This window comes from Callospermophilus lateralis, chromosome 19, assembly GCF_048772815.1.
Source record: "Callospermophilus lateralis isolate mCalLat2 chromosome 19, mCalLat2.hap1, whole genome shotgun sequence".
NCBI lineage: Eukaryota > Metazoa > Chordata > Mammalia > Rodentia > Sciuridae > Callospermophilus > Callospermophilus lateralis.
Window position 1 is genome coordinate 16,464,101 of NC_135323.1, and position 10,986 is coordinate 16,475,086.

At 43.8% G+C, this 10,986-nt stretch overlaps 1 protein-coding gene across 1 annotated transcript; it reads right to left on the minus strand.

Moving 5' to 3' along the window:
• Positions 1–238: 238 nt before the first annotated feature.
• Positions 239–7,961, minus strand: Ndufab1 (NADH:ubiquinone oxidoreductase subunit AB1). Its single transcript, XM_076840552.1, has 5 exons — positions 7,755–7,961; positions 3,902–4,024; positions 2,613–2,700; positions 1,355–1,454; positions 239–398 (listed from the first exon to the last, which is right to left on the minus strand). The coding sequence occupies exons 1-4, from the start codon at positions 7,920–7,922 to the stop codon at positions 1,363–1,365; spliced, it is 471 nt and encodes a 156-aa protein (XP_076696667.1). The 5' UTR covers positions 7,923–7,961; the 3' UTR covers positions 239–398; positions 1,355–1,362.
• Positions 7,962–10,986: the final 3,025 nt, after the last annotated feature.

The window sequence follows — 10,986 nt, forward strand, 5'->3', positions numbered from 1 at the left end:
ATTAGCTAATGGAAGCGATAAACAATTCTGTGAAGCAAAAAAGTCCTTTCACCACTCATTCCTGGCACTGAGGCAGGGGAGGGAAACTTATTCCAAGTACACTGCTAGAAAAGCCATGTATTTTTGATAGGCACGAATATCAATGACAAATCAGACAAAACTTTTAAAATATTAGGAAGTTTCAATCTATAAAGGCACTTTATAGACATCACTGAAAAACTGAAGATGAAGAAAAGTGTTGGTTTTATAGATTTATTTTCAAAGGGCAGTACACTTAGAGAATTTAAATACAAGTCCAGGAGAACTGCTGTCAAGGTCAGTGACGACGCCAGAATGGGTTCTCAGGTCCACACACTCCCCAGGATCATCCGAGTCCTCTCTCGGTGAGGAAGAGGGGTCTGGCAATGACAAAGCAAGTTCAGTATCTGTCTCTGGTGTAGTCACCAACTCTTGAATGACACTGAAGATGCCAACTCCAGAGTAACTAAACGTTATAGATTCTAATATGGTGTTTTACTTTACAATGTCTTCTGATGACTCTGGAGCCTAACTAACAACAGCTTGCACTTACGGGGAGACTGCTGCACCAGGCAGCAGGGAAGCAGCACACACTGCTCGCTCTGCCTTCACACAGGCCCAGCAGGGCCTTCGCTCCAGTTTACCTGTCAGGAAACCTGCGCAGCCCAGCAGCCCAGCAGCCCAGCAGCCCTGCCCAAGACCACCAGGCTGACAGCACGTGGTACAGCTGCAAAAAATCTGGGTTACTGACTCCAAAGTCCATCCTCTTACTCAGGAGGCCACCAGGCCATTTAGCTTCCTGGACAGTAGGGCAGGCAGGCCATGGGTGGGCAGTTGATGGAGACAGAGGTCTGTTTCTGGGTTACCTTGCTCAGTGTTTTGTGCAGGATTCTTTTTATGAGGATGGCCAACAATCAAGTGAATCCATCCAGGAATGACTGCTCTCAACCTCTTGAGGAAAAAAGGTCATCACTAGTATGATGCTTTTTGAATGGCAGGTAAATGAAAGTAGCCTGCTAATTTGTTCGTTTGTTTATTTTCTATACTGGGGATTGAACCCAGGGGTGCTCTATCATTAACCTACATCCTCATCCCTTTTCATCTCAAGACAGGGTCTTGCTAAGTTGCCAAGGCTGGCCTTGAACTTGCGACCCTCCTTCCTTACCCTCCCAGATCACTAGGACTACAGGCATGTGACACCACACCCAGCAGCAGCCTGCATTTTAAGTGAAAATCTCTGGCAAGCATTTCCATCTTTCATTTCTTCTTGAGTCTTGCTTTATTGAAGAACCAGACAAATTCTTTGGGAGGACAACATTTCATAAGTCATTTTTACCTGATATTTTATTCATATACATCCTTCTTATCTGCAATGTAATCAACAATTTCTTGTGGACACATTAACTTTTCTGCATCTATATCAGGAATTTCAAACCCTAAAATGAAAAAAATTAAAACAATGTGTGAATGTAGAAAAAGCAAATCCTTTAGAACTGAAAGCACCTAAAACTACCAAAATTCTCCAGCAATTTTGAATCCCATTTAGGATGCCAGCCCGTGAGGTTTTAGACTATATGCCCACGTTGAATCTAAAGGGGTTTTGTTGTGGTGGTGGTTTTAAGGACAGAATTAGATTAACAGAAAACTCCTCCTCTTCACATATACAACTCAATGGTTTTTAGTGTATTCACAAGTCTGTATAGCTATCACTATTATCTAATTCCATAAGAATTAATCTCATCAATCTAATTTCTTCAGAACATTTTTATCACCCCTAAAATAAAACCAAGTGCCCTTCAGTCAGCAGTCACTTCCCATTATCCCTGCCCCAGCAACTGATCTACTGTCTCATGGAATCATGCAGTGTGTAGTCCGCTGTATCTGGCTTCCTCCACCTACACTGTCCTCAAGGTTAACTCATGAAGTATTATGTTCTTCACTCCTTTTTATGAATGTTTGGGTTTTGATAGTTACAATTTACAAAGTGCTCACTTTAGTCCAAATATTAGGCAGAGTACTTTACACACAATCTCTGATTCTCACAGCAATCCCAATCTTGAGATGTCTACTATTGTCACCCTCATTTTATAGCCAAGGAAAAGGGCTTTGAGGGATGCAATGCTCAATCCAGACCCAGTACTCAGCCACTAGAAAATTAGATCATACCTCGAGTCAACCGGTGAGGAATTTTAACCAAGGCCTGCTCTGCAGAATGGCACAGAAGTCCCTTTGCTTCCTGAATTGAAGCAATTCTTACTCAGAAATTAGCAAAGAGCTTTATAAATGTCTCATTTGTACACAAACAGTCCCGAACAAAGAAAATTTGGACCGTGCACGTAAGGCATTATGAAGACCAAGCCAGAGGGTGTACTGTGTCCTCAGCATACTTGTTACTTCTGCCTACCTAGCTGCTGGGTCATCAGCGTCTCTACAAGTGAAACTTTTGCCCTTCATCTTGGACCTGTCTTAGGAATCTAAGCCCCTCAGGCCTATTCTGGCATTTCAGCCCCCAGCTTCTAGCATTTCTTTGAGTTTAATCCACCTAAATGAAGAATCAGAATATGCAGATGCAAGACTAAGCCAGTGCGTGTTACCAAATTCATCTTCCATGGCCATGATAATCTCCACTTGGTCCAAACTGTCTAAGCCCAGGTCTTTCATAAAATGGGAATTTACCGAAAGCTGTAAGAAAGGAACCAAACAAAACATTGAGTCTGTAAAAGCATTTGCTTCCAAGGTAACAGAGCAATACAATGGCATTTAATCATCATATAGACTTTTTTAAAAAAATAGGTGTCTTAATTAGCATTATGTATTTGATCTACAATGGCAGGTACACACTATGCTTAAAGGTACCTTATGTGACTTTGTTTTAAAGTGGTTAACAACATAAAGCAAATGAAGGCACTCACGTTGTATTATCTTACTGTGTGTGTGTGTGTGTGTGTGTGTGTGGTACTGGGGACTGAACACAGGAGTGCTCTACCACTGAGCTACATCCCCAGGCCATTTTAAGACAATGTCTCGCTAAGTTGGCAAGATTCAACTGTGATCATCCCACCTCGGCCTCCCAAGTCACTGGGATTACAGGTTGTGTGCCATCACACTCCAGCTTTTTTTTGGGGGGGCCACTCTTCTGAATAACATCTTAAGGAGTTTGGTTTTCTTGCTGCCTTACTGACAACTAAGACCCTGCACCTTAGATATAACATTCCCCTTAGGAATAGCACATGGCTTCGGGCCCAGTGGTGTGCACCCATAATCCCAGAGATTCAGGAAGCTGAGACAGGAGGATTGCAAATTCAAGGCCAACTTCAACTTAGCAAAACCCTGTCTCAAAAATAAAAAGAGCTGGAGATGTAGCTCAGTGGTAGAGAATCCCTGGGTTCAATCCCCAGAACCATATGCATACACAAAATAAAAAATAGCATATAGAGTGCCTAGAATGTGAAAAGCTAATGCCACCAAAAAAAAAAAAAAAAAAAGAAAGAAAACAAATAAGCTGTATTCTCATACAAAAGATTTAGTTATTTAAAAAGGAATGTATACTACCACTTGTGGCTTTTTTGGTAGTGGGGAAATTGAATGACAGGGTTTCTCATATGTTAAATGTACCTTCTAGTTCTGATTTCAATCCCAAACCCACTTGTTTTTAAAAATGGGTGAGAGATACACACAAACACATAGAATATATACTTACATAAGTATTGAATATATCCGTAAAGACACAGAAGCTGGTGACACTGGCTGTCTCCCAATGTTAGGGGAGCTGGGTGGCTGGGGACCAGGGAGGCTGTTTACTGAATATCCTTTCAGGACCTTTGAATTTCATACCATGTGCTTAAATATGCTAAAGAGAGAAATTTAACCCACCATCAATTACCTTTTCTGGATCAATCTTGTCATAGAGTTTCAGGACATACAAAACACGGTCCTTGATTCCCTCTAACGTCAAAGGGGGTACATCACTATATTGGCGGCACAACTGTGTAACTCTCCCTGGAACCTGCAAAGGCAGGAAGGAAACACGGCCGTGAACCCAAAATGCCTCTAAATAAATGCACAAGTAAGTCTACAGGTATCTTTCACAAGGCTTTTAGGACCATATAGAACTCACATCATCTGATTCTAATTGTGGCCATGGTACCAAGTCACAATACTGGACAGTCTCAGAAACCCTAGCAGTAAGCAGCATCAAAATGGGCCTGGGGAGGGGGTGGTTGGCGGGGGTGGCTAGGGTTGTGGCTCAGTGGTAGAGTGCTTGCCTAGCACATGCAAGGGGCTGGGTTTAAGCCTCAGCACCACATAAAAATAAATAAATAAAAGGTATTAAAAAAAAAAAAAAGGCTAGGGATGTGGCTCAATGCTTAAGTGCCCCTGGGTTCAATCCATGGTACAAAAAAATAAAATAAAAGGAAAAAAAAATGGGCATATTTCCCCTCAAAGCCAGGCCTAGCCTCTCTGACTCCTGGGCTCAGCACTCAGGTTTTGGACGTTTATCGCTGTTCAGTGAGACTAACTACCACTAAAATCGTCTAGGGCCTGCAGACAGAGCAGCCTGTTTCCCCATGGCCTCGCCAATATCCTAGGGCCTCTACAACTGCAGCTTTAGTAGCCAGGTGTGAATCAAAATAACCCAAGACAGACCTGTCATGGTACACTCAAGACACTCCCTGTGAACCTACTGAGAAACATGAAAAAATTTAAGAAAAAAATGATATGAAGAGGAATTAATGCTGAAGAAAGGGGGAAAGAGAAGAGGGAGGCCACCAAGTGCCCAGGGCCCAGAAGTAAAGCAAGCAGCTGGTAGGTGCTGTCCGTACACAGCTACCCACTGGGTGTCAGCATCAACCCAAGCATCACTGGGAAGTGCTTACAGAGGCCAGTTTGGTGCCATGGGATTAAATTAAATTTAGCTGTTTGGGGTTGGGGATATAGCTCGGTTGGTAGAGTGCTTGGCTTGCATGCACAAGGCCCTGGGTTCAATCCCCAGCACCACTAGTAATAACAGTAGAAGTAATAATAATAATAATAAATTTAGCTATTTGGACTCTGGCAAGTTACTTAGCCTTTGTGTTTCTCAGTTTCTTTACCTGTAAGATGGGGATAAACAACAGTACCATGCTCACAGAGCTGCTGGGAGGCATCAGTGAGGTGAAAGAAAGGGCTCTAACCTCTGCCCGGCATGTGCAACTCAGTAGGTACAACTTAGGGTTATCTAGAAGGATGTTGAGGACAACCTGCCACTGTGATGCCTTCGCTGCGGTGATGCCCCAAAATACTAGATGCTGTTTTTTCCCTTTCAGTCTCTTTACTGATCTTTTTTTCTTTTGGGGACTGGGGATTGAACCCAGGAGCACTTTACCACTAGCTACATCCCCAGCCCATTTTATTTTTCCAGACAGGGTCTCAGTAGGTTGCTGAGGCTGGCCTTGAACTTGTAATCCTCCTGCCTGGGACTCATGAGTGGCTGGGATTATAGGCATGCATCACTGTGGCCTGAATTCTTTATTGATTTCCTATCGTTAAATCAGGCTATGGTGCCGTCCTGAGTATTTGACACCCAAGATCTCTTTGAGCTCTGACAGTAACCTTATGAGATACTTGAAACTATCACTCCCCATTACAGTTGAGGAAGCTGAGGCAGAGAATGGCTATAATCTTGCCTCAAGTCCAGCCACATGACTTCTTGGAGAGTCTTACTGTTCCTTATTGCAAGATCTCAGCTTACAGAATGAGCAAGCACCTCCCCAACAGCCAACACCTTCCCCAAGACCTACACTTAACAATTATATGCAACAGAAATTGCCTCTCCTTGACATCAGGGAAGGCACTATTTGCAGGAAGAGTGAGTCCTCTGGAGTAGTAACTCAAACTGATCAGTTTCTATCAGGATCCATCTTATTTCACTGGGGTTCTCCCCTGCCTGAGGGAAATGCAGAGGAAGCTAAAGAAATGACTAAATCCCGCTCTACAACCTGCCCGCTGAACAGCTTTGTCCAAGTAGCCCAGACATCTCAAACTCAGCTGTTGAAATAAACTTCATACATGTCTCAAAACTCTGGCTGCACACCTCCAGCCGTCTAGGAGTCTAGCCAGGAACCTGAGGGTCAACCTCCGCTCTTCCCACTCTCACCGTCACATTTATTAAGTCACCCAGCTTGACAGAGTGGGAGGAAAGGCTCATTCCTTCAACACACCTTGCTAATTATTCTTTCCCAGTGACCTCAGCATTCTTAATACCTAACTTTACTGTTTGTCCATATCTTTGAATGAACTTAATCAAAACCACTTTGTAAATATGAATACAATGGTTCCTCTGCTGTGTATGTAAACCAAGAAGAATCAGTACATTATCTTCAAGAGCCTTGCTTATTCAAAATATGGTCCAAGGGCTACCAGCAGCAGAATTCATGAGAATTCCATGGAAATGAAACCCCTCAGGCCCCTTCCCAGCCCCACTGGATCAGAATCTGTATTTTAATCCAGGTGACCTGTATGCCCAATGAAATTTGAGAATCAATGCTGTAGGATAATCATGTCATATTTTGCCTTATGCTGAAATCAGTCTCAGGACCCAAACACTCAGCAACTATACTACTGCCCTTTTAGCCCCCAACTTTAAAATGACATTTACCTTTTGATACAGCCAAGAGGACACTTCCCAATGAATTATTAATCCATTACACTGTCAGCGAATCTCAGCACTAGCTGCACAAAAGAATCACTGATTCTAGATTCTGACTTGGCCTGGGCATCCGTATTTTTTATTGTAACATGCAGTTCTGATTGAAACCACTATTACAGGAAGCCCATCAGCTTGAAAAGGGGTTTCTCAACTTGACCTTGGGAGTCTTTAAAGCTGTAATTTTGTTTTGTTTTTTGGTGCTGGGCCTTGTGCATGTGAGGTAAGCACTGTACCACCAAGCTATATCCCCAGCCCTAAAGCAGTAGTTCTTAATCTTGGATGCACTTCAGAGTCATATGGGGAGCTTAAAAACAAAACAGAACTGTCATGTCAGGGTCTCATTGCAGAGAACTAAATCATAAGAGGAATGAGAGGAGGGTCAAGGGATTTCTTTTTTTCTAGTTACCTAGGTGATCTGAGCGTTCAGCTAGGGCTGAAAACCACTGCCTCGCGTTGCAACCTCACAAAGACTTCATCAGATAGGAAAGCTACTTTACCTGTTCGCTATCCTTACTTCCAGAAGGTCAAAAAACAGGTAAACAACGGTGCCAGTGGGGAAAATTAAGACAGAAATCCAGGAAAAAGAACTACTCTGGAGGAGGCTATAAGCAAGCGGCTGCCTCTCTGCACCCTATCTTTACTCTCCCCCTAGAAAGTGATGGCGGTATTTATCATGGTGACCACAACTAACAGCGACCAGTGCTTTGATGGCTGACCAAACAGGTGCTCTGCCTGCATTATCTCAACTAACCCTCGCTGCCACTCCACCACCCCGCCGTTCAGTCCGGGGCTCGGCGAGGCGAGGGGGCCGCCGGCGCGGGAACCCGGGTGCGGGGGAGTCTGTGCTCGGCTCGGAAAGCAATCACCAAGTCGCCGGCCTCCCGCAGGGGCCCACCAAACACCGGTCGGCGGCGGGGCTGGGGAGCCAACCAAGGCCCCCCGGGTCACCTGCTTGCAGCTGGCACGGTCCGGATGCCCGCTACCCCCTGACCTCCAGCGACCGGATCCCTGACCCCTGCCAAACCCCGGCAAAGTCACCGCGAGTCACCTGCGTGAGCACTAAGGCCAGGTGTGTAGTCCCGGGCCACGTCCGGTTCCCCGCGGGACACAAAGCGGTGCTGAGAGGCCGGGCCAGGGCGGGTACGGGGACACGAGGCAGCGGCGCGAAGGCCGCAGACAGGCGGCGGACACAGGAGGAAAGGACACGAGCCGCCATGGCTACGCCGACCCAGGATGCACTGCGCCGCAGCCTCAGGCCCAGATTTTGTCCCCGCTACGCACAGAGCGGCGCTATCTGGCGCCGCCGGCGGTAGCGGCCCCTAGCGGCCCCTGGCGGCACTGCGCCCTTGAAGCCTGGCAGCCCAGCCGTCCAAGTACTTAGTGCTAATGGCACGTATGCGGTCTTCCCTTGAATGCTAGTCCTTCACGTAAGAAAGCTATTTGGTTTTATTTCTTTTAAAATTCTGAAATATATTTATTTAAAAGTTGTGATGCCACAGTTCTTCCATAGGCATTTAAATTTAATAGTTTGCAACAGTTCAAAAAGTGAGACTGAATTTCAATACATAACTATGACTAATAAATGTAAGGTATAGGCTACAACAATATACATTAAAAAGTGCCAGGCAACATGTAAGTAATATTGTTAACAAAAGTGGGTAAATCAGCCGGGGCCTTAGGCCTGTAATCTCAGCAACTCAGGAGGCCAAGGCAGGAGGATCACAAGTTCAAAGCCAGCCTCAGCAACTTAGTGAGGCCCTGTCTCTAAATAAAATATAAAAAGGGATGGGATGTGGCTCAGTGGTTAAGTGCCCCTAGGTTCAATCCCCAGCTTAAAAAAAAAAAAGAAAGAAAGAAAGAAAGAAAGAAAGAAAGAAAGAAAGGTAAATTAATCTTAGCTATTCAGGAGAGTAAAGTAGAAGGGTGCTAAGTTCTAGGTCAGCCTTAGCAACTTAGTGACACCTGTCTCAAAATAAGATAAAAAGGGCTGGGGATGTAGCTCAATGGGACAGTACTTGTTTAGCATGCATAGCAGACACTTGAGTTCAACCCCCAAAACTGGAAGAAAAAAAAAATAAAAAGAAAAACCCAAAAGAGGTAAGTGGATTTGGGAAGTTTATGCTAATTTGAACATATTTCTCAGCTAGGAGCCTAAGGAAATTGATTTAAATTGAAGCACACTGCCATGGTGAACAATCCAAAAATGCCTTTAGTTTCATTTTTCCAAGTAAAATGAAATATATCATCTTTGAAATAAAATGTATTGTATGAGCCCATTATGATAAAATTATTTCTATTTATTCATTCACTAAAACGTTGAGTCTCTATAATGAGCTTATTATTGAGGCCATAGCAATGAGCAACCCAGAGAGACAGTCTATTCTCACAGAGTTTTACATCCTGGTATAAAAATAAAGACAATAAACAAAAATATGTAAAAACAATGCAGTACTATTCATAATAGCCAAGATATGGAGTCAGTGTTGGTGTCCAGCAACAGATAGGTAAAGAAAATGTGGCATCCATACACAACGGGATATTATTCAGCCATAAAAATAATGAAATCCTGTCCTCTGCAGCAGCCTGGAGGACATCATGTAAGTGAAATAAGCCAAGCACAAAGTCACAGATGCTCTCGTTCATAGGTGGGAACTAAAAAAGTAGATTTCATAGAAAGAGAATAGAATAGAGGTCACTAGAGGTAAGGAAGGGGTCAGGGTAGAAAGGACAGAGAGATGTTGGATAACAGGTACCAAATACAGTTAAAAGAAATAAGTTCTAATTATATTTTTACTTTGTGAACCATCTTTCTTAGTCTCCCAGCACCACCACGCCTAGTTTACTGCTCTGCATATTAAATGATTGGTTTTTTGTTGTTGTTGTTTATTTTTTTGGTACCAGGGATTGAACCCAGGGGCGCTTAACCACTGAGCCACATCCCCAGCCCTTTTTATTTTTTATTATGAGACAACGTCTTGATCAGTTGCTTAGGGCCTCACTAGTTGCTGAAGCTGGCCTTGAATTTGGGATCCTGCTTCAGCCTATTAAGTTGCTGGGATTACAGGCATGTGCCACCACACCGGGCTTTCTTTCTTAAGCAATTGGAAGAGCACTTGTATTACGAATTTGGAATAATCGTGAGTAACTGCCCAGGCTCCATTTTAAGTGGCAGTACTCCATTCCTGCTGAAAACTGGCTCCAAAAAACTCTGCTTGGAGTTCTATGATCAAGGCCCTGATCTCTTCCCAGAACCTATCCAGTATTTCTGTTATTATGTATCTCAGAAGTGATTTCAAACACTCATAGAGTCTAGTATGTGAATGAAATCTGTTGTGCTGTAATAAGAATGTGGAGCCAAGTGTGGTGGTACCCACCTATAATCCCAGCAATCTGCCAGCTTCGGCAGTTTAGATCCTAAGCAACTTAGGGAGACCCTGTCTTAAAATAAAAAATAAGAAGGGCTAGGGGTGTGGCTCAGTAGCGAACTGCTCCTGGGTTCAATTCCCAGGACCAAAAGAAAAAGAAAAAAATAATTTGCTATGTACTCCCCCTGCCCTTGAGAATGTGCAGTCTTCCCATGCTCTGATTTGTGAGAACTTGAAGTGAACTCACCCTCCCTCACGATGTTCCATCCCATGGTATCAGAGCCCACGTGGAAGTTAACGTCAACTCCTGGACTTCAAAGTATACAGGAACCCAGGAGTTCTGACAGACACTGTGGAAACCCAGGCTGTGTGGCAGGCGGAACCTTCAGCCGCTTCTCCCAATGCCAAGAGCTCAGGCTGGGACAGAACCTGGGGCCTGAAGCCAACCCCTCCCCAGTCCTCTGGCCTCTGGGAAGCTTCTTGTCACATATTTGTGCTGCTTTGCTCAGGCCAGTTTTTCCTGAGAACAGCTTGCTTGTATAAAGGTGCACCTTGAACTTCAGTCAGTCAGACTTGACTTTCCCCACAGGCCTGCTTCCACCCTAGCTGAGCAATTAGACTCTAATTATTTTGGAACACACATGATTAATAAATCTCACCTACTAAAGTATATTTCCTGTGAGATTTGTTCTCATTTTTCTCTCTTGAAACATATGAATCTAAGAAAAAATTTCTCTTTGTATGGCAGTAGATCACTGTGACTCATAAAATCATATTTTAATCATCTCCTTATTTTAAGCCTACAGAAGATTTTGTCACATTTAATACTATGGTCAAACATAACAAATCACCTCTTTTTTAAATGATATAATTGGGGAGAGCTCCTTTACCCTCCAGCAAATTCATGAAGAGAAA

Excerpts from the sequence above, each read along its gene's own strand:
- Ndufab1 (XM_076840552.1), bottom strand. The coding sequence starts at position 7,922 with ATGGCGGCTCGTGTCCTTTCCTCCTGTGTCCGCCGCCTGTCTGCGGCC. Across the intron at positions 2,701-3,901 it reads ACAAGATTGATCCAGAAAAG|CTTTCGGTAAATTCCCATTT; the intron begins GTAATTGATGGT and ends CCTTTCTTACAG. Across the intron at positions 1,455-2,612 it reads GGCCATGGAAGATGAATTTG|GGTTTGAAATTCCTGATATA; the intron begins GTAACACGCACT and ends TTTTCATTTTAG.